This window comes from Amphibalanus amphitrite, unplaced genomic scaffold (genome assembly GCF_019059575.1).
Source record: "Amphibalanus amphitrite isolate SeventyFive unplaced genomic scaffold, NRLGWU_Aamphi_draft 000023F_arrow, whole genome shotgun sequence".
Classification (NCBI taxonomy): domain Eukaryota; kingdom Metazoa; phylum Arthropoda; class Thecostraca; order Balanomorpha; family Balanidae; genus Amphibalanus; species Amphibalanus amphitrite.
The window spans coordinates 471,762-498,369 of NW_024881519.1; the positions used below are offsets into that span (position 1 = coordinate 471,762).

Sequence of the window (26,608 nt, forward strand, 5' to 3'; positions counted from 1 at the left end):
CTTCCGAGTAAAAGACGTTTTATCCAGTGTTTAAAAAAATATCCTGGGGCCTGAGGGGCCCCCTGAGCGCCTTCGGCGCTCAGGGGGGGGGGCCTTGGCCCCCGTGGCCCCCCCCTTGGGTACGTCACTGGGCAAATGTAGGTCCTGCGAGTGAATATGAGGAATTCTGAAGATACGATCGTGGTTCCTACCAGTGGCGGCGGAAGGTATTTTGGGATGGGGGGGCACACCTGATCCTTCCCGGAACCTAGGGTACCCCCAAATCTAGTTTTCTCACCGGTTTTAGGCCACTTATTTTTCACCTCTTGGCCTTTACAACAAAAATAAAAAATAAAACATTTGCAAATAAGTGAGATAATTAGTCTCATCTGAGTCAAGAAACTACCTTTTTGGTAACCTGGAATAAACGTTTAAAGCTTCCACACATGAGCTGTCAAGTCAGGTACAGAGGGGGATTTTTTTACTTAAATAGGTATTGTCTTCCATTCAGCTTTTCTTTGAGGCCCTCGGCCGCTAATATGGGGAGGACAAGCTGCCCCGACGGTTCCTGGCCCTTTGAAACTTTGCGGGGGCAGAGACCCCCACGGCCCCAGAGTTGTGGGGGCAGGCTGCCCCCATGCTGCCCCCCGGCTCACGCGCCTATGCCGGCTGGCGTCTGGCAGAGTCGCGGGGAAAGGCCTGTGGCACGCTCAGACGCACTTTCGTGACGTCCGTGCCGCCTGCCGGGCCACTCGCGTTCCGTCCTACTCTTCCAGACTTCGGTTACCGGTAGCTCGTAGATAGCTCTGCTTGATTTCTGAGCATTATGTGTGGAGGGCGTTTGGTGGAAATAGTCCGTCACGGACTAGCTCGCCGGATAGCCCGTCGTGAAAACGGCTATTATCAATCCAAGTTACTCGCTATATCAACTTAATAAAAAGGTACTCAGCCAAACTGGCATATGTTCCTGACGTAGGTAGTATGGAAGTATTGTGGTACTTCGTCGATAACAATTTTGGGGGGGCAAAAAGATATGTTTGCCCCCCCACCCTGGAAGATGGGGGGGGGGGGGGGCGCCGTGCCCCCGCTGCCCCCCCCGCTTCCGCCGCCACTGGTTCCCACTCAATTCTGCGTAAGATGCCGGGTTCTGTATCTACGTTACTTGAACGTAACGGATACGGCGGCCGCAAACGTAAATCGAGGTCCCGAATTCTCAATTCCCTATTCCTCAACACAGGCGGCAGCCGGTTCCTGGTCTACGCAATATGGCCGCCACCATTAGACCCTACGGCCAATAGGGTTGAAGCGGCAGTGCTCCCCTGTGAAGAAATCCCTCCGAAACCCTATTCGGATCCCTATTAGATTGAGAATAATTGCGGTCCCCTCCTTTTTCGTCACGAGCACCGGACCAATTAGCGCCGAGTATTGACAAGCACTGATTGGTCGATTTTCCGCTAGCGCGTATATGCTGCTCACGGAACAAGAGATCTTCGACAATCCTCCACAAACGTCTGTCACACTTTTTGTAATGCTAAAAAAGCTTGAGCCAAGCTTGAGCGTACCCGCTGGCCCCTCTGGATGGTATTGACTGTTCCAGTACGGGATGCTTTTGTGAGGTTTCTTTTAACGTTGCATTAGAAGCATATTTTCTAGTATAACATATGTGATCTGAAGATGGCTAGTGACATTGAAATGCTGGTGAATAAGAATGGCAACGAAGGTTCCTCAAAAACCCACGGTAAGTTTTTTATGGTTTTTTGTTTCATATTTTTAAAGCTTTGTGGTCAAGACATTTTGGTATTAGTAGAGCAGACGTCACATGAAGGTTTTCCAACCAAGGAGAGGTGCTATACCCGGAGGTGCTTCTTTCTAACAAAACCTAAACAAACCTAATCTAATCTAACCTGACCTGACCTAATCTAACCTACGCCTACAACCTACAACCTAAAAACCTACAACCTACATGAGAGGCGGGAGTACCCATAAATATATGGCATCTTTATTTTTTCCACATCAAGGATAATTGGATGCATGGAAAAGATGAAGCTTGATGCATGCTGCATGAGTGCACGAGTCTTCATGAGGTCAACAAGGAAGTGATCCTGCAAGCAGTGGCGTATCCAGAAATCTGCGAAAGGGGGCCATGGTGCTCGAGGGACGACTTTTTCCCTTGAGAGGGGCGCTATTGTCAGCTAGCGACAGGGGCGTCAGTCTAAAATGTATCGTCAATCGTCATGTTCATGCATGATTTATGAGGTGCTGCAAAATACAAGTATAAAAACTAGGCTTCGCTGATTTGTCATAAAATCCAATTAATGCAATTTGCAGCCTGGTGTTGTTTTATAAAAAGAAACCTTGATCTTGATGAATATTTAGCATGATATAGGAAATGAGCTCTGGCTACTGACATTTTATTCTAAAAAAACACATCCATGTAAATTCGAAACAGTAAAACATACATTAATCGATGAGCACATTTTTTATTCTTTGCAAAAAATTATACAGGTTCAGTGTTCACTCACTGATCCAAAGTGAACTGTGGGCTACAGCCTGTGGTCGACCGGAGTGGCCGCGCTTAGAATCTAAGACCGCACGTAGTATGAAGGATTCACGCTGCGACTTATTGCCGAAATTGGAATCCAGGAAAGACTTGAACATTTAAGACCATGAGATCCACCATGAGATACCAACTGATTGTCATACTAGCAGCGACTGCGTCACTGCAGTCAGAGGCGACCAAACGCTTACATACCAGACATGTGCATGGATCCGAGAAAATGGATCTGAGATCTGATCCCACGGATCCTGATCTCGGATCCGACGGGATCATAGATCCACTTCTGTAATTTATCGAGAGATCCGTATGGATCAGACCCGTGTCTCATTTTTTGCTTGAGATCCAGTGAGATCATAGATCCTCACTTATCTTTTGTCAACACATATATCCCAAAAAAGCACTTGTTTCAACTCACAAGCGTTCTGTTTTAGTGATGTTATGTGATCGCACGTCATAATCCATAGTTTTGTGTCACTTATTGGCATAGAGACCCTTTAAAACATGGTTTCAAATGTGGTGCCTGGTGGGATCCACTCAGATCATAGATCCATGTTCTTAATTTATCATCAGATCATATGAGATCATAGATCCAAGATGTATTTTTCACGCCGAATCCGGTGGGATCATAGATCCCAACCTGTAATTTGCTTCGAGATCCACTGAGATCATAGATCCATCACTCGGATCCATGCACATGTCTGTTACATACGTTCTGGATTTTTTTTCTCCACAAACCTTAACCTTCCAGGCGGTGGGGGGCATTTTTTTGTACCCCTCCCTTTAGTTTTTTTCGATATATCTCGAGAACCACTGCGCCGATCGTCACCAAACTTTCAGTACCCTCCCGGGAGTAGCTAGCGCACATGGTGACCAAACATTTTTCCAAAGGCTATGATAGGTTGGCCTCTAATGACGTCAGAGTGACGTCATTTCTGCCATTTTCGACCCAAAAAAGGTTTCGTGGGAAGAGCTGTCAGGCCTACAGCTTTAGAGATATACAGAAAAATGTTTCAGACATAAAAGGTGTGGAATCAAAAGGGCTACAAAACTGCTATTTCGATTTTTCGATTTTTCGATCGAAGCCCCGTGAACGGTGAAACATTCTATCTTCGACCTGACCTGTGACGTCATCGGTGACCCCGAGGTCAATGAAATTTGGTTTCCTTCGACAAATTTGACAGGGCTATCGAACGCCGTTTGAATTTTCCGGATCCGTCCAGTAGTTTCGGAGACACGGGGGGGGGGGCAAAAAAAAAAATGCCCCCTCCACCGCGCGGAAGGTGGCCGGGAGGCCCACCGCGTGCCGGGTTAAATTCGATGTCTATAGTGCGCGCAGCCCCTACTTGTGGACATATGTGACTGCATGAGTGCCAGATGGCGTGAGACTGTCCCATATACTTTTTCTGCAATACCTACCTTTTGCCTCAAGACAGTGACGAGATTTATTTTGCCAGCATCGTTTTCCTCCCGTCGAGACGCGTCGAAAGAACTATACGTTGACATTGAAATGTCATTTTAAAAATTTGACCTCAGGTCAAGGTCATGACTTGACCGGAAAGGGTCATGCTGCATATCAGTCGATCCGTATCGTCGAGCTGAACACATCTGACGTAGTTTCACCGCTCTAGCATATTTTTATCAAAAGTTATAGCCAAAAAACTGCTGGTGACCGTTCATGGCCTGAGATGACTGTAGTGAGCCAGGCCTTCTAGCGCATGCAGTAATTACAAGACTCAGATCATGCACATGCGTTGCTTCATAACTTTGGCTTTATTCAACAAAAAGGCAAGCACCATACCTGCAACAAAAAGCATGCGTCTCAAGCATTTACAAAGCAGCGACGGCACAGCGCAAGCAGACACATAAACACACCACATTCTCCCCGTGTTACAGAGAAGACGCAACAAACAGCATACAAGTAAAACGACAGTCGACCCAAGCCCAGCGCAACATGTGGCGGTAACATTTCGCGCGATGTCCCAACCTAGAGGTCTAGACGGTCGGGAGCCCTACGAACACGAGATGATCTACGCAAAGTGGGCGGATCAAGAGGTTGATCCGCAGAATGCGACTCAACGATCTGTGACGGCTCGGGGGGTGGGGACGCCCGGCCATGAGACTCCTGAGCACCCCTGTCCTGATTCGCTGCTGCCTGTGGCTCGCGAGGAAACTCAACGGGACCAGAGGCAACAGGGCCAGGAGCTTCGGCGCCGCCCTCATCAGCACTCCTATGAGACAGTGGAGTGGCATCACCACGAGGAGCCAAGTCACGCACAGACACAGTGGACTCCTTCCCATCCCGGAAACGAACATGAGCAAACCGAGGATTCGCCTCGAGCAACTCCACCTCTTCTACCAGAGGATCGTACTTCGAATGACGAACATGCCGCCTCAGTAGCACGGGCCCCCCTGAGGCCAGCCACGAGGGGACAGAGCAGCCACTCGTAGAGCGACGGCTGTACGCAAACAGACGCTCATGCGGAGTGACGTTGGTAGATGTGCAGAGCAGAGATCGAATGGAGTGCAGGGCGTCTTGTAGGACCATCTCCCACCGCTGTACTGGGAGACCATGGGATCGTAAAGCGAGAGTAACTGCCTTCCATATTACGCCGTTGTATCTCTCACACTGGCCGTTACCGCGGGGGTTGTACGGTGTAGTGCAGCTGGAAGCGATGCCGCGACTAGTGAAGAACTGACGCAACTCAGCTGATATAAGGGCTGCACCCCTGTCCGAATGAATGTAGGCTGGCATGCCAAAGATCGCAAATAACTGATTCAGGCACGAGATCACCGTGGGGGTCGTCATGTCGGCGCACGGAAACGCAAAAGGGAAGCGTGAGAACTCGTCGACGACAGTAAATAGATAACGATTGCGAGAGGATGTCGGAAGAGGACCCTTGAAATCTATACTGAGACGCTCAAAGGGTTGGGTGGCCTTGATCAGGTGAGCTTGAGGCGGACGATAAAACCTCGGTTTGCACTCGGCGCAAGCTTGACACGAAGAAGTGACTCGCCTAACATCATCCACGGAGAACGGCAGGTTGCGAGAGCGGATAAAATGTATCATCCGGGTGACGCCAGGGTGGCAGAGAGAGTTGTGGAGCTCCACCAGGGTATCTGAGCTGACCGTCGCACAGTACGCTCTGGAGAAGGCGTCAGCTGGGAGGTTTTCTACCCCTCGACGGTACTGAATGTCAAAACTGTAGCACGCGAGCTCCATCCTCCATCGCTGGATCTTGTCGTTCTTGATTTTTCCAACGTGCTTGGCGTTGAACATGAAGGACACTGATTTCTGATCCGTTATCAGAGTGAAGTGGCGTCCAGTGAGATAGTGTCTCCACTTGCGCAGGGCCTCCACGATAGCGTATGCTTCCTTTTCCACCGCAGAGTGTTTTTGCTCGCTTGAGTTCAGCGTCCTAGAAAAGAACGCTACGGGTCTTCCTGCCTGGTTCAGGGTAGCAGCAATAGCCCCATCAGACGCATCAGTTTCAACCACGAACGGAGCGTCTTCATCGATCGAATGCACAGTGGCCTTCTCGATCTCATCCTTCAGTAGCTTGAACGCACGTTCAGCCTCTTCGTTGAGAGGGAAGGTGGAGGCTCGAGCGATGGGCCCCACCTTTGCAGAGTAGTTCGGGATCCACTGGGCGTAGTAGGAGAACATCCCAAGAGCGCGCCGCAGTGAGCCCACGCTGCTTGGAAGAGGAAGCTCCCGGAGAGGCCGGAGACGCTCAGGGTCCGGCTTGATTTCGCCATGCGAAACAGAGTACCCAAGCAGGGTCACTGAAGCAGCAGAGAACAGACACTTGTCAAGATTCAGAGTCAGGCCATGCTTCTTCGCAGCCTCCATGAACCTACTCAGGTTAGAGTCATGCTCCTCCTGGCTGTTGCCACAGATGGTGATGTCGTCCAGATAGGCGAACGTGTCTGAGAGGCCATTGTCCTTGATGAACTGATCCATGATGCGCTGAAAGCAGGCCACCCCATTGGTGACACCAAATGGAATCCTGCGGAACTGGTACAGCTGTTTGCAGGACTCGAATGCCGTATACGGTCTGTCCTCGGGGCGGATTGGAACCTGATGATAGGCAGACTTGAGGTCTACTGTGCTGTACAGCTTGTACTGGGCCACTTGATTTACCAGCTCAGAGATTTTGGGCAGTGGATACGCATCGAGCTGCGTGAAGCGGTTGATCGTCTGAGAATAATCCACAACCATCCTCTTCTTATGCCTCTCGTTTGTAGTCACCACTACCTGGGCCCTCCAAGGAGAGGTGCTGGGTTCGATGATTCCTTCAGCGAGCAGCCTCTTGGTTTCCTCTTCAATGAACCGTCTGTCAGGGGCGCTATATTGCCTGGATTTGATTGCAACCGGCTTGCAGTCTGTTGAGAGGTTGGCAAACAGCGAAGGCGGGGGAACATAGAGGGTCGCCAGTCCGCAGACACTGAGTGGCGGTTTCTGTCCCCCGAACTGAACTGTCACACTGCTGTGCTGCCGCATGAAATCCTGTCCCAAGATGAGGTCACAGCACAGGGTTGGTAGGACTGACAGTCTTACAGCCGGATACATGTGACCGTGGAGAGTAAGGTCAACAAGGCAGTAGCCGAGTGTTTGAGTCGAAAGTGCGGTGGAGGCCATAGACACAGTGTTTGACTGAGGGCGCACATTCAAGTTGTGTTCATTAACAAGAGACTGGCATATGAAACTCTCAGAGCTGCCGGTATCCAGCAGTGCGCTCGCCTTATGACCATCAACACAAACATTGACAGTGGCGTCTGACAGAACACCAGCGGAAGCAGAAGATACAGCAGACAGCACAGGGCCACTGAAGACGGCTGATGTCACGCTCTGGGGGGTGCGACAAACTTTTGCGAAATGCCCTCGTTTCCCACACTTCACGCACACAGCAGAGCGAGCAGGGCAAACACGGCGAAGATGACGCTTGTTACCACAGAAAAAACATGATTCGACAGTAGCAGAGAGCTGCGGGGCATGCACATCATCAGGTCTCTCACGTCGCACCCCGTCAGACACACCACACCCGGCATCCACCCCAGCCCCAGAGTTCATGTTCGCAGTGGCTGCGCTCAGGGGGGCGACTGGGGTCAGGTACGAGTCAGAGCTCCTCTGCGCCTGTTCCAGAGCCCTTGCCTGGTCAAACGCAGTCTGAAGATCAAGTGACTTGTTCTCGAGGAGCCTCTGGCGGATGATCGGTGAGGTCAAGCCGCTGATGAAGGCATCTCGAACAGACTCTTCACGATACTTCTCAGCTGTCACAGACTTGTAGTTGCAGTCCTTGCTCAGCAGTTTCAGAGCCTGCAAGTATTCATCCAGTGTTTCCCCAGGCTGCTGGCGGCGACTTGCCAGCATGTGTCGGGCATACACTTCATTCTTGGGTTTCACATACAAATTCTCCAGTACTTCCACAGCAGATTCATAGTCCGCACAGTCCACTATGTACTCATAAACACGAGGTGCCACAAAGTTAATCAGAATGTCCAGCTTGTTCGGATTATGTTCCTGTACAGCATCCAGAAAAGTGCTGAAAGTACGGAACCAGTGCTTCCATTCCCCAGCAGCACTGCTTGAGTTGGGGTTACAGTCGAACCGCTCTGGACGAAGGAACTTGTCCATGCTGAGTTTTTCTTTTTGTTGAATAAATTGTAGTGAGCCAGGCCTTCTAGCGCATGCAGTAATTACAAGACTCAGATCATGCACATGCGTTGCTTCATAACTTTGGCTTTATTCAACAAAAAGGCAAGCACCATACCTGCAACAAAAAGCATGCGTCTCAAGCATTTACAAAGCAGCGACGGCACAGCGCAAGCAGACACATAAACACACCACAATGACCTCAGGAGCATACAGAAGAGTCATGCTCATGCATGACTCTTCTGCCCACCGGAGAGGAGCTGAGAGCGGAAGGGAGTGGCCCCTGGTGAAGCCTGGGGACGTAGAGAGCTTGGATAGATTCGCATTGACGCTCAGGTCCTGCCATAACGCAATGGGTGGAATCACATCAGAAGGGAGGGAAACCGACCACCCGAAGACGATGCGGAGAATACTTGGGAAACTTCCGTATCAGCTGCAAGACCAGTGGCGCCGTTTGGCTGACAGGATTCAAGAGGAAGAGAAGAGAAAGGCTAGGTTTGAAGACATCGTCAACTTCGTGGAAAAGGAAGTAAGAATACAAACCAATCCAATGTTTGGACGTCAACACAACAGCAAGAGCGGTGAGCTTGACGGTTCACGGAAGAACGTTCAAACCGTGTCGGCGACAGTCGTCGGAGCAGATTCTGGACGTCATCAGACCTCGCGAGTGTGCTTGTTCTGCTCCAGAGACCATTGGCTAGACCAGTGTGATGACCTTAGAACTTTGGCGCCTCATGAGAAGAACAAATTCATCAGAGAGAAGGGTCTTTGTTATGGGTGCTTGGGCAAGGGCCACCTGGTTAAGGAATGCGCAAAAAGAAGAACATGCACGATCTGCAAGATGCGGCATCCTACAGTGATGCACAACAGATCACCGTCATTGCCAGGTGCAAGCAATGATAATGACAACCACGAGGGGGACATCAGTCGGGACAACTCCAGTGCCAGCCAGTTGGTAACAAACGGCAGGGTAAAGCTAGACAGCGCTTTAAGGGCTAGCGCTGAGTCAACATCCACAATGATGGCAGTACTACCGGTAAAACTGCTCTGTTCGGATCACAGCAGTTCTGTGGAGACTTACGCATTTTTTGACAATGGAAGTTCGGCAACCTTCTGTTCGGAGTCTCTATTGAAGCAACTGAAAGCCGAGAGTAAAGAGATCAGGCTGTCGATGACTACTGCGTCCGTCGATAATCAGCAGCTAAACAGCCGTGTGGTCAGGGGCCTTGCGATTCCGGACATGAATGGCGATATCTGCATTCAGCTGCCTCCGACATACACCCTCAAATCCATTCCCGTGAAGTCAGGAGACATGGCATCGAACGACGAGCTGAAGCAGTGGACTTACCTGCAGGACATCCAGCTGACAAGAATCGACGCTGAGGTTGGCCTGTTGATTGGTGGCAACTGTCCTGAAGTGCTCCAGCCCCTGGAGGTGAGGCGTAGTGAAAATGGTGGACCATTTGCTGTTCGTACTGCGCTTGGATGGGTCATCCAGGGTCCAAGGCGAGGCTACCAAGCGGAGGCCGAGGGAGTGAAAGTAAACCGCATTTAAGCCGCTAGGGAAAATTCAGATCTGCATCGTAGCTTCATCGATCTTTACAATCAGGACTTTAGAGATCATGACAGCTCTGTAGAGGTGGGTCTGTCCAGGGAAGACCAGTTGTGGCTGAAAGAGGTGGAGAATGGAGTGCGGCACGTGAACGGACGCTACGAAATTCCACTTCCACTTCGGAATGCAGGTGCCTTTCCCAGCAATAAACAACAAGCGGAGCGTCGTGCAGAGGGTCTGAGGAAGCGGATGCTGCAGAGCGAGAAATATCTGACTGACTACAAGAAGTTCGTGAATGAGCTGGTTGAAAGGGATTATGCAGAGAAGGTGTCTAAAGAAAATAGGGGTGCGCACTTGGGAAGAACGTGGTACATGCCGCACCATGGCGTCTATCATCCCATGAAGCCGCAGAAGATTAGAGTTGTATATGACTGTTCTGCGAGCTATAAGGGCGTGTCGCTGAACGACAGGCTTCTGCAAGGACCCAATTTGACAAGTTCGTTAGTTGGAGTACTCTTAAGATTTCGCCAAGAACCGTTTGCCCTCATGGGAGACGTGGAGAAGATGTTTTATCAAGTCCGTGTACCTGTCCAGGACAGGAGTCTGCTTCGATTCCTTTGGTGGGCTGAAGGGGATTTGTCTCAACAGCTGGAGGAATCTTTCAAACGACTCACTAAAACGTCTTTCTTAATACCCTTGCAGGCTCTGCCCCTTCTTGACAGCTCATTTTTTAGCTCATGAACAGTGAGTTTGTATAATGTCTCCATTTTGTCCATACCTCAATGTAGGTGAACCCTCGAAACTGTTGTCGCCGGCTACCTTTCTGTTCTTACAATTCTTAGACGGTCAGATCTCTAAACGCACCGACTCATCACTTGTGATTTATTTGAAATGAACTTGACGATATATTTTAACTGAACATGATCGAGTGAGAGTGTAAAAGTGGTTTCTGAAACAAAGCAAAACACAAAAGTAAACATTAACAAATTCTGACACAAATACTGACAATTACTGAGGATATGGAACGTAACGCCGAGGATATGGAACGTAACAGTAGTAGATAGGCAAGTATATGAAATTACTCACCGAGGTTCTGCCCTGTCCACTATAATTATTTAATTTACCCGTTGACAAAATCTTTCAAAATAACACATAACTAAACTAACTAAGCAAACAAAGACATTTTGCGGAATAACACGGTCAGCTGAGCCAAAGCTGAGCCGGCTGGTTCCACAATACACAAACAAACTCGTTCGTTGTAAACCGCTGGTTCTTCCACTTCCGAGGATCAGTCAGCCGAAGTATCGGCGCCGGATACGCTGCACCAACACTGACAAAAAGCTTATAGATCATATGCACACCATAAATACCTTCTTTTGATTTCAAACTGTTCACTGATCTATCCAAGCATGTACCGCCGCTTAATTAGTCATGCCCAATTATCCGTTCCACTCAAGTGTGGCTATTCAGGAGTCAGGCTCAATATATCGAAGTAGAAACAGCTCAGTTGGTCACTTATGCTAAAGTACAGGCACACGCACCAATTACGTCCATCCCCACTCCGCCATAGACGTGTCATCGAGAGCCGGCGCTGCTGGCAGCCAGCTGCGACTGGAGCACGCTGCTTGTTTGTTTTTGTTTTGTTGGGTTAGGCCCCTTCGGTCTGGCAAGACCATTTCAGAGTCGGAAGAATGATAGGAATTAGGGGGAGACATTGCTCTGGGCAGACACCCTATAAGAGAGTCGCCGGGGCTGAGCCCGTCCGAATAGACAGGCCGACCAGCCCCCCAAGTACTCTCTGCACCCGGCTACGGGGTGCTCTCCCTCGGGAGCAGCGAAGGCGAGCAGAGAAGTGAGCAGCCCGCATGAGATAAAGGTGCCTGTCCAGCCCGAAGTGGGGGTTTCGGCGTGGACGAGAAGGATGTCAGTATCCTGAGGATGAAAACGACGGAACGGAGGGAACGGAAGTTGCTCCGAACCTCCCCTTTACATAGCTGCGAGTAGCATTTTTTCCCGGTAAAACGATTAAGGACCTGTAAGCTTTTTGTCAGCGTGCGACGGTTATATAGGCCGTACCACTAGCCGCCTTTGTTTTAGCATCACGGACGGCACGTATGCCACCCTCATCTTACACACTTTATTTTATTTGGCCCAATCGCTCTGGAATTTCTCAAAGTCCCTGACCGGTCAGTGAGTTTGCAAACTCCCTAGTGATTTTGTAAACTCCCTAGTGAGTTTGCAAACTCACTGATGGGTCAGAGAGTTTGCAAACTCCCTAGGGAGTTTGCAAACTCACGGATTTCTCAAACTCCCTGTAACACCTACATTACTCACACCATGCTTCTGAACAGAACACCGCCAAGGCCCCACCCAAGTGGTAAAACTCCGACCAACCAAAATCCGCCCCCGGATCATGTGAGTACGGTGGCTAGCACGATTGGCCTGTTACCCCTTGATGTCGGCACAAGTGTTTCTCCTACTGTCATAAGGGCCAATGATGGGAACAGTCTCAACCCCTCAATCTGTCCAGGCGGACCAGGCAACTCGACATGCCACCTGGAAGTCAAGGACTCACAGCAATGGGTCCAATGTGATCTGTGTGGAAACTGGTTCCACGCATTTTGTCAAGACATTGCCAAAGGTGCCTACAATGCACTGAAAAGATATACTGTGCTGTCATTTATCTGTGACTCATGCCGAAAGCTCCCAGATCTAGGCAAACTCAAACCCAGGTCTTGCATGAGTGAAACAGCTATTCAAACAGAGCATTGTCAGGGCCAAGCCCAACCAGCAAACAATGATCTTCTATCTGCACCAATCAAGAAGGTAGACAACCTTGAACTGACAATGAAAAATCACCTGACCTGACAGCAGGCACAGCTGCAGATCATGTAGCTCTGCCCCCGTTCGAGAAGAAAGCACCCAATCCTGCAACATATGCAGAAAAACTACGGGGATCTCACTTGAAACCCCACTCTTCACAAACACACAGTAGCCATCCTACTCAGGATGTACCTCACATGGTTCAGCAATCCACAGAAGACTACCGCCGAGTCGTTCGCGAAGAGCTCCGAGAACTTGAAGAACGCAAGAAACGTCAAAACTCTTTGGTCATCAGGGGCCTCGGGGTCAAGACAACAGCTGAGGCTGCTGCTAAGTTTGGCGAAATCTCGAAGCTGTTGATAGGTGAGAAAATTGTGCTTTCTGAGGCATGCCAAATCAAGAATGATGCAGATCTTTTCCGTGGAAATGTCCACAACATCAGACATAGAAACTTGTTACTTGAACATGCACGAGAGCTCAAGTACACCTCTCACTCACATGTATTCATCCGAAAGGACTTGACCTATACCCAGCGCCGAGAGCTTCAACAAAGGTTGGCAACTCGGCCGCGACAGAGTGAATGGCACCAGACAGCGCCCCACGAAGCCCAACATCCAACAGTTGGTGGTACAACAACAGTGTCAAACATGCCCAACGCTCAACACCAACCAGATACTGAGCCATCAGAGACACCTGGTGAGCATTCAAGTGCAGAAGAAACTGTTCCGAAACAGCTCGAAACAGGCCCCCCTCCCCGTCCACCAAGGGACCAAGGGATCACGGCCACTGAAGCTCCAGCCTGTCAAACGGCTCCCACCCAGCCAGACCCCCCTCGAAGCTTCAGTCCACTCAGGAACTCGGAAAACTGATATGGCATGGACAAACTAGCCACACTCAAGTTTTAAACTTTGCACATTGTAATGTTAATGGCCTGTGCACAAAATTAAATATTCTTCAGCATATCCTGAACATGCACGACACCACTGATGTATTGCTCATATCAGAAACTCACCTGACTCCAGACATTGGAGATGCTGTACTAAGAAACCTGGTTATACACTTCTGCGAAACGATAGTGGAGGCTCCAGCTTACATGGCGTGTGTGCATATGTCTCTGAAAGACTTCAAGTTGAAGATGTTGATGCATCTTTCTCCAATGTTACCACATTTCATCTGTCTGCCCTGGATTTGCATGTGGTTGCAGTTTACAGACCACCCTCAAACTCACTTGAACAGAATGACATGATATTGACATTCCTGCGTCAAACATGTACTGGCAAGGAAGTAATTCTCATTGAAGATTTTAACCTACCAACCATCACTTGGTCACCTGACCATATGTACAAAGGCTATCTCTTCATCAGACTCGAAGTTTTTGCCTTTTGGACTTGTTTGATATGTTGGGACTCACCCAGTGGATTCATGAAGCAACATTTCCGAGATCGGGGAATATATTGGACTTGATCTTGACAACAGAATCAGACAGGATAAATGAAGTAGAGGTGAGGTCCCCACCACCTGGCTGTGACCACTGCAGCATCCACTGTCAGTACACATTCGACAAAAGAGTTTCCACATTATCACACACACCTCGTCATATAGTCTGGCACAAAGGACAATACAATCTTATAAATAATGTCCTCAACGAGGTGGATTGGGATATTGAACTAATGCACCTGAGCGCAGAGGAGGCTTACAACAAACTTCTACAAGTCTGACAGCCTCTGATATGCCAGTATATTCCCACACATAATCGCAGCAAAACCAAGAGTAAAGTCCCCTGGAAGACTAACCCTTAGGGTTGTTCAGAAAACCGAATTTTGGAAAAGTATACAGGCTCATGGCTCATGTGTGCGGTATTCTTTTCTGAGTTCAATGATGCCCTTTTTTCCGAAAAGTATTACTGCTAGGTGCTGCTCAAACGGCTTAAAGAGGACTATGTTACGCCCGCCGACCGGCCGGTGTCAATAAGGGCGAGAATTCGACGCCACGCGACGGCGGCAGCGCCTTATCGGCACCGCGCGCCACGACATCTGCCGGGCGGCCGGCTGGGCGTTGGGAAGTCATAAGTGCGCGGTCTTATTGCACACGATCGGGGTTCGCTATCCCATGTTTTCGGGGCGGAAAGTTTCAGTGCAGCATCGGTGCGTCTGCCGCGGTGGTCTGTGTCGACGGTACAGAAAATAAGTCAAACAGAGCTGAGAAAAGACTGAATGATTCTGGGTAGTTGCCTCGAAACAATCCGTTTCAAGAATACATTTGCCTTCTTAACCCTCCAGGCGGTGGGGGGGGGGCATTTTTTTTGCCCCCCCCTTTAGTTTTTTCGATATATCTCGAGAACCGCTGCGGCGATCGTCACCAAACTTTCAGTATCCTCCCGGAAGTAGCTAGCGCACATGGTGACCAATTTTTTTTCCAAAGGCTATGATAGGTTGGCCGCTAATGACGTCAGAGTGACGTCATTTCTGCCATTTTCGACCCAAAAAAAGGTTTCGCGAGAAGAGCTGTCAGGCCTACAGCTTTAGAGATACAGAAAAATGTTTCAGACATTAAAAGGTGTAGAATTTGGAGGGCTACAAAACTGCTATCTCGAATTTTGAAATTTTTGGATTTTGACCCCCAAAAAATCAAAAAATAGATTTTTTGAATATAATAGCCGAAAAATCCAAAAAGTTTTTTGAATTTCGAAAAACCCGAAATATATGTGATAGTCCCTGCCGCCTTCTATCTACATACCAAATTTGAGAACGATACCTCTTTTTTTGGCCAAGTTATAGCGAAAAAACTGTTCAAAATTGATGACGTCAAATTTTCAAACTTAATTTTTAGCAATTCTAGACCTCGTAGCGCAAAACAAAGACCACCATTAGACTCCCCATGACGAGCTGCATCGAATCAATACCCATTTTATGCAAAAATATCAACTTTGAAATTTGACCTTTTTTTACCTGACCTTGACCTGACCTCCACCAGAAAGTGGCCTAAACCGTACCTGATGGTCTTATAACCAACACCATTGAGTTGGAAATGAAAAACTGGCCATAAAACATGCATCGCACAACCTTAGTAAAGTTGGGTTCATGTGGTGACCCTTGGTGACCTCTGGTGACCTGACCTGTGACCTGACCTGGTATGACCAGTGACCTCTAATAGCAACATATGTACTAGACAACTGACGCCCTATCGCTGATTTTCGACAAAATGCGTTTTACTCGTTGTTAGCGCTTTCCCTAGAAGCCCCGTGAACGGTCAAACATTTTATCTTTGACCTGACCTGTGACGTCATCAGTGACCCCGAGGTCAATGAAATTTGGTTTCCTTCGACAGATTTGACAGGGCTATCGAACGCCGTTTGAGTTTTCCGGATCCGTCCAGTAGTTTCGGAGATACGGGGAGGGGGGCAAAAAATGCCCCCCCCCCCACCGCGCGGAAGGTGGCTGGGAGGCCCACCGCCTGCCGGGTTAACGTACGGTATCACCTGTTAATTCTTCAAAAAGCAAATTCTGAGCAATAACAGACTTCTTTGCATTGCTGTTGACAATTAACGTTACTTTTGGACGGTGGCTGGCACCCCCAATATGCTGCCACGCATTTTAAATCTAACGGCGAAACGGCAACTTTGCGAGAATCGAAAATTCATGATTTACGTGCAGCAGGAGCTGGTAATGCACAAGGACAGAATGTGGAGACCCGTAACTCGTAAGTCATCGGTCCAAGTTTGGGGGTGGGTTTGACGAGCATGGGCGTCACCAATGTCATTATGCAGATACGTTGATGTCAAATGCTGAAGCAACAGAATCGGCGCCAGGTTCCGTTTAACTTAGATTAACAGGTCGAAAGAAAGCATAGCATGTCCGGGAATGACAGAGTGGCCACCCTGACAGTGTGACGAAGTGAAACATGAGTAGAGACAATAGCCGGAGTACCAACTCATATAAATCAAGCGCCGTTTATATAACCATTCGAGCAGAAGCGGCGCCGGCAGCCCGGCCCGGGCGGCCGTGCCTACCGATGCCGATTAACCCGCGCGGGGCTGGGGGGTAAATTTTACCCCCCTCGCAATTTTTTTCAATAGCTCAAGAACGGCGGCGCTGCCAAACTTTCAGTACCTTTTCTTACATCAATTTGACACGTTCCCTGAAAATTTAAGCGAATTCCTTCGGATTTTTTTTTTGTTGAGAAAATGACGTTTTAGTGACGTCATGTTCGCCATTTTCGCCTCAAAAACGGCAAAATTTCAAACCCCGCTAACATCTTCATTTTTAAGGGAATCAAGACGTAACAAAAAAGGTTATACGTGATTCTACTTTGTCTATGAAATGGCTATCTCGGTTTTTTGAAAATTGTTGATTTTGGCCCAATTTTTTTCTTAAAAAACTGTCTTTTTTTGGGAAAATGATTATAAAATCAAAACTTTTGCGCGTATCGAAAAAAACGGAATATATGTCAGAGAAGTGGTCCATGTGCACCTACATACCAATTTTTAGAAGAATCGTTTCAAAAATGTGGGAGTTATTCAAAAGCTTAGGACGTCACGACAAACAATTTTTTTGAAAAAAATGATTTTTTTTTTGAAGTTCTAGACCTCGTACGGAAACAAAAATAGCACTATTCGATTCGCCGTGAAAAACTGCATCAGATAGACACCTTTTTAGGCATTAACAACCAACTTCAAAATTTGACCTCACTTGACCTGACCTCGACCTGAAATTTATCCAGTTGTGGTCCATATCACCTATTGAGTGTGCCTATTGAATTCTATGAATAAAATGACCCATAAAACGTGTCGCACATGCCCTTTTCTATATTTTGTTTTTGATGACCTGACCTTGACCTCTGAATGATATTGTATGCAAGTAATATTGTCTTGGTAGCCTAAGAACACGTTTTGGGCAATCAGTCTCAGTACATGACTCCATTCTTCGGCAACTACGGTGCAAGGCCGATACTGTAGAAACTTGCAATTTGTGCCGTTGACCTGACCTTGACCTTGACCTCAAACTTTGAATTAAGTACATGTTTTTAGTTGTTCGTGATGAGATCTTTCGATTGGCGTTTTAATTTTCCAAATCGGACCATTAGTTCGGGAGATAACAGGGGGGGGGGGATAAAATTTACCCCCCAGCCCCGCGCGTTCGGCTGGAGACCCCAGCCCCGCGCGGGTTAAGACCCGAATCCAGACCCGGCATAGAACACGGCTCTGCCCTGACGTGACACATTACCCGGGTGTGTCACTTGAGAAAGTCGCACAGCGAGGCGGTGATGGGCCCGCCCTCCGGCAGCACCAGCTCCATTGTCTCCCCGTTAGCGCTGACTGTGACCTTTCGCCCGGAGCGGCTGCTGATGTCTAGGTAGTGCGTCAGGTAGTGGCACTGGCTCAGACACTGCAGCACCGAGTTCAGGTAACACGAGTTGCCCAGGTTGATCAGACCCTTGACCTTCGGAAGTGACTCGTTATCACAGTCCGCTTGAGCCTGCTTCTCCTTAGCGGAGGCGCCCTTGGAAGACTTGGGAGGCGGAGTGTCCTCCTTGGATGGCGTGGCCCCGGGACGTAGAGTTCCCTGCCTTTTCTTGACAAACTGCACAGCTTCGTGAAGTTTCTTATTACTCTTCAGTGACACTTTCTCGTTACATGTGAAACACCAGACGCCCCAGTCGGCGGCGGCGTTGACGGCCAGCGTGTGCGAGTCGGAGCGCGGCGTGTTAAAGTGCTGCGTGGCGTGCCTCGCGCAACCCTGGTGGCCGCACTGCATGCACAGCCAGACGCCGTGCGGCAGCTGCGCGCCCGACGGCACCGACTGCTCCTCCCCATCCGCGGGTGCCGTGCACGGGGTCGGCACCTCCTTGTCGCAGGCGCCGATCCGCCGGTTCGACTTCAGCTGCCGCTTAATGTCAGCCAGGCTGACGCTCTTGCCCACGTGCTGGCACATGCTTGTACCATTGTTGGGAAGTCCCATGTTCAATGGATCCAGTATCTCCTGTTCTGCTGGTCTGGTCGTAGGAGACGTGGTGGTTGGTAGCTCCGGTGGGAGCTTTGCTTCGGTGCCAGTTGAGTTTGTGGGTGGCCATGGAAGTGATTTTGGCTCAATGTTGGCTCTGTGACTCGGCCTTACATTGACGCTCGCAAGTCGAACGGCTGTGGCGTTGCCGCGCACCACCGCCACAGACACGCGCTGCATGAGGCGTTCAAAGTCCCGTCGGTCTCCTGTGGTCTTCACAATACGGCGGCCGAGCTCCTTCAAAAGTTCGGCTTAATAGGAAAGACTCCGCTCGCTTCGCTCGCTCCGTAATAATGCTTTGATCTTGCCCTATCTTAACCCGCACCCCTGTCCTTTTCCGTCGATATCTCCTAAACGGCTGGAGATATCGCCACCAAACGTTCAGGACCCCTCCGGGCATAAATTTTACACATTGTGACCAAAATTTTTTTCCAGAGGCTATGATAGGTTGGCCACAAATGACGTCAGAATGACGTCATGTTCTGTCATTTTCGACCGAAAAAAGACCTTCGCGACAAGACCTGTCAGGCCTGCAGCTTTGAAGATACAGAAACATGATCAAGACTGAAAAGGTGTGGAATTGACAGGGCTATAAAACTGCTATCTCGGATTTTTGATTTTTTTTAGTTTTGACTCCCCCCCAAAAAAATTGATATATTAGCCAACAAATCCAAAAAGTTTTTATGAGTTTCGAAAAAACCGCAATACATGTGATAGTATCTACCGTCTTCTATCTACATACCAAATTTCAGATCGATACCTCGTTTTTTGGCCAAGGTATAGCGAAATAAAAACTGTTCAAAAATGATGACGTCAAATTTTTAAACTCGGTTTTTGTTAATTCTAGACCTTGTAGGGCAAAAGAAAGACCACCTCCCCGTGACGAGCTGCATCGAATCGATACCCATTTTATGCAACAATATCGACTTTGAAATTTGACCTAATTTGACCTGAACTTGACCTGACCTTCACCAAAACGTGATCTAGGCTGGCCCCAAAGGCTGCCTAACCCACATAATCGCATTTGTCATGTAAAATGGACCATAAAACATGCATCACACGACACTTTATAATTGTGACCCCCCGTTGACCTGACCTCGCTGTGACCTGACCTGGTATCAGTGACCTCAGATAGCAAAGTATGTGTTTGACGAACAATGTACCATCGATGGTTTTCAATAAATTACCATTTACTCGATTTCACAACATATTTCTTGAAATGCCTGTGAACGGTGAAAATCCGACCTTTGACATGACCTGTGACGTCATTGGTTTGATCTAGGTCAATTAAATTTGGTCATAAGGTAGTTCCCCGGTGGTGCTATCGAACGCCGTTTGAATTTTGAAAATCGGCCGGTAAATTCCGAGATCTTAGGGGGGGGGGGCGAAACGCCCCTCCCCCTACGGGTGGTAGGGTCCGCCGATAGCCCTACGGGGCGCGGGTTAACTTATGCTGCTTATCATGGGGTCACTCCCCGAAAACACACTTAATAAACCTTGTTGACCTTCAGAAAATTTTTCGAGTTATTGTTGATAAACCGAGGCTTACTCACAACGGTCATCTACTCGCAAGGCATAAAATTATCAAGCTGGAAGACATCTATGGCTTCCAGCTACAATGTAGCTTGATGATGTCTATAGACATCATCACAACCACCTGGCTTCTTGGAGTGGTTTATTTCTTCTATAAGGCTGATCGAAGTTTTAAACGTGTTGAGTCACATTTCTCTGTTTTATTTTGGATGACAGTTTTCGGCCATCATTTCAGCTACAACAAAGCCAGCGAAAGCGGAACCTGGTTCTTCGAAGCTGATTCATTACACCAAACACAGGCTCTTGGAGTTATCAACTGTTCCACTGTCTTGCAAGAAACCGAAATGTTTTACAGAAGATCGGAAGGTCGCAAGGTAAGTGGTGTCTTTGTTGCCTGACTTGTAACCCCGCCACTGCTGATTGACCACTGCACTGATGATGTCCGTGAAGTTAGCGACAGCGACATCGACGAATGCAGCGTTGGATTCGGAATCGCCTAAAGGCCGCCCCACACTGGACCTCGCATGTGGGTTGCGAGGTTTTAGGTTTTAGGGTTTCTTCAAAAGTAAAGAATACACTCTATGTTGAGTGACCCACATCACCATGTAGCATGCGAGTCTGCATGTTTTCAGGATGCGAGCCAACTTGCTTGGCATTCCAAAAGTTGATCTTCAGTAAACTTTCGCGTTTCGTCACTGCTTGGGCTGCGAGTTTTGGTGTGTTTTGCTGAAGAAGAATGGCTGGGTTACATGAGCAATCCGTTCCAAATGCGTATCGTATCAAGCTAACACGTTTCCGCTCCTCAAATACGTAGGGGAGACCCGGGAGGTATGGGCCCCCTGGAGGTATGGGCCATCGCAGTTTTGAAGAAGTGTTGCGTATTTTTACACATTTGACCGCGTAAACTGGTAGCAGCCATTCCGTTATACTACACCCCACGTGCAGGGGCTCCGCCACGGTTTTGGGATGGGGGGGGGGGGTCCGGCCCAAAACACAAAACCTCGCTGGTGGATCCAGGGTGGGTATTTTGGGCGAATTACCCCCCCCCGCAGCTCCAATCGATGAAAAGGTTCAGTTTGTTCTAGAGTTCAAATAAAACTTAACAATACGTCCTTAGTCATTAGGCACACGTTACGCACTTGCTTCCCGGCCGCCGCTTGCTCCGTCCCTAGTCACACGTTACGCACTTGCTGCCTGCACTGTGCACAGCTACCCAACAGTCTGACAGTAACTAATGCGAGGGTGCTACAAAAAAGCTGGTAGCTCACGGTGTCAACGAGACCCAACGATACCATACAATGCATGTGTCAGTTGACCGGCGTCGGGATTGGGTTACCAGCCAGTCTGTCTCTTCATGGTTGATGCTGATTTGATGTTGTGTAGCCGGGACGTGGTGTGTTGTAACTGACGTGCCGGCTGTGTGGCCAGCCTGTCCTGTCTGAGGGGCACCGCGAAGCCAACTGCACACGGTCGCCACAAGAAGGTGTCGGCGCCGGTCGGTCGCGAGACGGGCGGCACGGCGTCAGACGAGGCCGACACCACCGCCGCCGCCGCCGCCGCCGCCGCCACCACCGTGCCGGTCAGCCAGCACAAGAAGGCTCCGGGTGAGTGCCAGGGTTGGAAATTGGCATCAGTTTATCCTATGTGTATGACGCTTTGAGTACTTTGAGTGCAGTAGCAGCATCAGGTGCCGTGGTGTGAAGAGTTTATCCGCGGGGGGAGGGGGGCTGGATTTGTGGTTTTTGTCACACTTATTCAGTGTTCTTTTCCGTACATGTTGTGAACATTTCAGACCAGTCACTCAAGGTCAGGTTTCCAGGTCACGTTAAGTGATCTCGCCTCAGCAAATGTTAGAATGCTCGTCATAGCTTCACTGATTGAATTGAACGATCGCTTTAACCCTCGCCCTGGCAGAGCATTTTTCATAACACGGCCTGGCAGGGGGGGGGGGGGTCGATGCGACTCTTCCCTCGCGGTTGGCTCCTATGGCACCTAGAAACACCAAATTTGGTAGGTAGGTGGGCCCCCTGGAATCCTCACCCCTGTGCAAAACACGCAATTGCTCGGGATTGGCGAGGGCTACAGGGGTGAAATTTTCACGCCAAATTAGACGCGTGCACTCATTTGTAGTATTAATGTACGAGTGTGTGGATTCAGCGGTGCGCTCGTGGTGGGGCCGCGACCGGCGCCGAGCAGAAAACACGTGCTTTAGGCTCAGTTGTTCGCTTGCAAAACTGAGTGAAAAGAATCAGAGCCGGCAGGTCATTGAACTTTGACAACGAACGCCGACGCATGGCACCGCTCGCCACGGGATTCACCAAAAATAAGATAAATTCATTTTTGCAATATCTCGGCCATTACTGAGCCGATTGTGCTGAAACTTCGACAGTCGGTAGGACATCACCGACGGATGCATTTCCATGGGTGGGGTGCTGTTGCACGTGCGCACGTGCAAGGGAATAATCCTACATCTCAGGAACGGCTGGGCCGATTTCGTTCAAATTTGGTACACATAGGCATTTAGAAAGGGTGGCTGGCCCAGGCCCCTGTCACTCCACTTTTGATGACCTCCTAAGGGGGCCTCAGGACAATAATGACGCGGTGCGCCACAACCGCTCCCAACTCCCAAGCTTCTTGCCAACAGCTGCCATTTTTTGAAAATATTTTTTCTTTTTTTAAATGAAGTTACAAATAATAAAAAAGTTGTAATACTAATGAAATCGATACTTTTCTGAAAAAGAAACTTACTGAAAAAAATGTTTCTTCATAGTAAAAGTATAAGCTCGATGCGTTTTACGTTGCTTTCCTGCTACTGCAGAGGTTTTTTAAATCGTCTATATCTTTAAAACTGGTCATTTCTTAGCATATTGCTGCTCTTTTTTGTCGCTAGAAAATTGGTTGGGCCTTCCATTGACATCGACGGTTGAGCGGTATGTGTAGAGAGCCATCAATAATCTTCAAATGAAGTTAGTCATTTTTACGTTGTTAACCCTCGCCCGCACATGCCATTTTCCCATCCTAGAACGCACATGGGGGGGGGGGGTGGTTGCCATCCCCCGCGCCATTTCGTTCCTGTTGGAGATAGAGCTTAGCGGTAAAGACCAAAAAGATTCTTTGGGAAGAGACGAATCCAATGATACCCAGTTTTACCTCCTCAGGTCAGTCATTGACCTTCCAGGTCAGGTCAAACTAAAAAATGTTGCTGTTTTGGGTCACCGTTGGATATCAAGTGCGCTGCTTATCAAATACCGATGACGATGCTGTTTTCTGGTGCCAAGCCAGCTAGAACCTCTTTGTCACACTACCCGACCAGAATTTTGCTGCTGAGGTCATTTCAGGTCAAGTTAGGTCAAGGTCAATTATATGTGTTTGTATGTCTGTGTGTGTCTGTGTGTATACTGATGTGTGCACCGATTGTTTTTGGGTCCATATTACAGGAAATCATGATCTGAGAAGCTTTTACCAAAAATGCAGTCAAAAACATAACAAAAAGTAAATTCAGCTTGCCTAAAACGCAATTATCTTAGATGACCTAGGTTGACCTTGACCCTGACCTTGACCCCTGTACATCGTCGAACAACATGTTCCATGATAGGTGGGAGGTAAGACTGGCAAAAAAGGCCGAAATCAGAGTGTCAAAAGCCCACAAGGCCCATGGCAAACGCAAGATGTTGAGAATTGGCCATTTGGGTCATGACATGACCTGAAAAACAAGGTCATATCTCCGAAACCAAAAATCACAGAAACTTGAAATTTTCAGTGGACATCAAGAAAGGATAGAGGAGCAGCTATACGAAAAATCAGCCTTCTAGCTCTAAAAATGTCGAGTGCAGAGTAGAAAGACTACCTGGGGGGGGGGGGGGTGGCAACCCCCCCCATGTGCGGGCGAGGGTTAAGGGACAGAGGGATAGAGGGATACGTTGTAAGGATCTGTCTCTGATTGGTCGGCGGGGGAGTGACTGTACCTTCTTTAGATGGCCTTGGGCTGGCCAAGTGTAGGTACTGGAGTCTACTGTTAACGCCAGACCCCTTGAGACCCTAATTTTTCGCGATTATTTTTAAATGCGTGGAGGAATTTCAACCAAGCTCAGGACATGGCCGTTTCAAGACAGGCCGAAACTTTTACAATTTAGATATTTTATCGCCATTTCAATATTTCAGGCACTTGTCATTGACTCGTAATGTTAACTGTTTTTCCATCCTGGATAGAGGCTTTCTACGTCATATGACATTAGGCTCCGCCCACGACTGCGGCATTGACCCGTGCCCATCAGCGACCTCTGTACAAACGACACCCCTGCCATCTGTGAAGGACTATGAATTTCGCTGATGCTTCACGTGCTATGAGTCAATTGCAGCAGACGGTCAAGTAAATGTTAGGCTCTTGTTGACTCTTGTATATAGGACCAAGAGGACCATCACTCCTCAACCTACTACTCAGTCGTGCTTCGAACAAACGTTAACGATTCCTAACAAATACGATTTTCGATGTAGGGTATCTGTTTGAAATACGAGCGAGCCGTATGATGTGAAGCTCAGGCAATTAACTTATTATTGCGTTGTTCGATGGTTGCATAGCGATGCACAAATCGGCAGCTACTTGGTGACATCCGACATCCCATTATCGCATTATCTGCAACGCCATAGGCTTTAAATACAGGTGAAAAAATATATAAACGAACATATCAGCATTGTAGAAGCAATGCGAATTGAGCATTTATGGCTCCTCAGTCATCATGTCGCTCTTTGGGCACTGTCAAACAAGACGTTACGCACAACTCCGCCGGCTTTCGGTACCGCTCGACCGTCCCCGCTCCCCGCCACAGCGCGAGTGACCGCGCGCCGGCCCGAAACCGCCGCAGGCCAAAACCACGGAGGCGGGGCTTAGCTGTGACGTCATAACGTATCGCACACTGACTGGTGATAGCCTCTACACACCGGATGAAAATCTTGCTCGAAATTTAACGTTACGAGTCAATGACAAGTGCCTGAAATATTGAAATGGCGATAAAATATCTAAATTGTAAAAGTTTCGGCCTGTCTTGAAACGGCCATGTCCTGAGCTTGGTTGAAATTCCTTCACGCATTTAAAAGTAATCGCGAAAAATTAGGGTCTCAAGGGGTCTGGCGTTAACAGTAGTTTGCACGTGCGCACGTCCAGCGGAGCCGATTTTTTTATCTCAAGAACGGCTGGGTCGATTGCGCTCAAACTCGGTATAGCGCTTCGGTCGAGTATGGGTAGAGTAGGGTAGGGTAGGGTAGGGTAGGGTAGGGTAGGGTAGGGTAGTGTAGTGTAGTGTAGTGTAGTGTAGTGTAGTGTAGTGTAGTGTAGTGTAGTGTAGTGTAGTGTAGTGTAGTGTAGTGTAGTGTAGTGTAGTGTAGTGTAGTGTAGTGTAGTGTAGTGTAGTGTAGTGTAGTGTAGTGTAGTGTAGTGTAGTGTAGTGTAGTGTAGTGTAGTGTAGTGTAGTGTAGTGTAGTGTAGGAGTAGGGGTATTGTAGGAATAGGAGTAGTGTAGGAGTAGGAGTAGTGCATGTGTAGGGGTAGGGGTATTGTAGGAGTAGGGTAGTGGTAGTTTAGAAGTAGGGTAGAGTAGGAGTAGAGTAGGGGTAGAGGTAGGGTGGGGTAGGGTAGGGGTCGGGTTGAGTTTAAAAAGGGGCTAACATAATACAAAAGACTTGGACACCCCGCAACTATCACCATTAAACCTTACAGTTCAACTAAAAACAACGACCCAAATCTTCCCAAATATGGGAAGATTTGGAATAACCTGCATCAAAATGCAGGTTATTCATTCAAACTAATGCATCTGTAAAATGCAATAAATCAAAACATCGCGTAAACCTGTACAGTTATCGCGTAAACCTGTACCTCTAGTCAATACTCGTAACATAAATCCTAAATAATCAGCCGCCGCCGCCGCCGCCGTGTGCGACGTAGTCACTTTGTAGCGCTTATAGCGGCGGCGTCCATTGACGTACGGCCGTGAAATTTTACAGAAATATGGGCCGCCTTTACACGTAGGTCGTATTGACTTTTGGACATGGTGCGGCCGGGGGTGCGCCCTTGGCGCGTGCTCACGTGCGCCATAGTGTTAAAGGTAGTGTGCCACCTTTCAATGATTTCCCATTTTATTTTTGCTAGGATAAGAAGCTTCTGTTTTTACCTGATATCGCAAAAAAATCAAAAATGGGCCTGGAATAGTGCCTTTTTCGCCTAAAAGTTTATCGGTTTTTCGATATGTATAACAACTGTAGTGGGCTGACCTGCAAACAGGCGTCGGCAACAATCGTGAATGCGACGCTAATGTGACAATAAGCAAAGGTCATTATAGAGTTACGACGTACGGGAATGAGTTATCAGCTGTCTAATCGTAGACAACACAATGTTGAACCTAAAACTGTAAGCCTGTATTGGTATTGCTTCTTTTATTTGGCTGTCAAACATTATTTATGGTTTGAAATATGATTTTATGTAAAATAATTGATATGAAAAAGCCGTCTCATAAGTTATG

General features: G+C 48.4%; 1 protein-coding gene across 1 annotated transcript in view; it reads left to right on the forward strand.

Moving 5' to 3' along the window:
• The first annotated feature begins 1,507 nt into the window (after positions 1–1,507).
• Positions 1,508–26,608, forward strand: part of LOC122392460 (eukaryotic translation initiation factor 4E transporter-like) — a 309,584-nt gene continuing 284,483 nt past the window's right edge. The window contains exons 1-3 of the mRNA XM_043387322.1: positions 1,508–1,717; positions 20,332–20,470; positions 21,525–21,700. Coding sequence (XP_043243257.1) covers positions 1,654–1,717; positions 20,332–20,470; positions 21,525–21,700 — 379 coding nt within the window. The 5' untranslated portion in view covers positions 1,508–1,653. The remainder of the gene's footprint in view (positions 1,718–20,331; positions 20,471–21,524; positions 21,701–26,608) is intronic.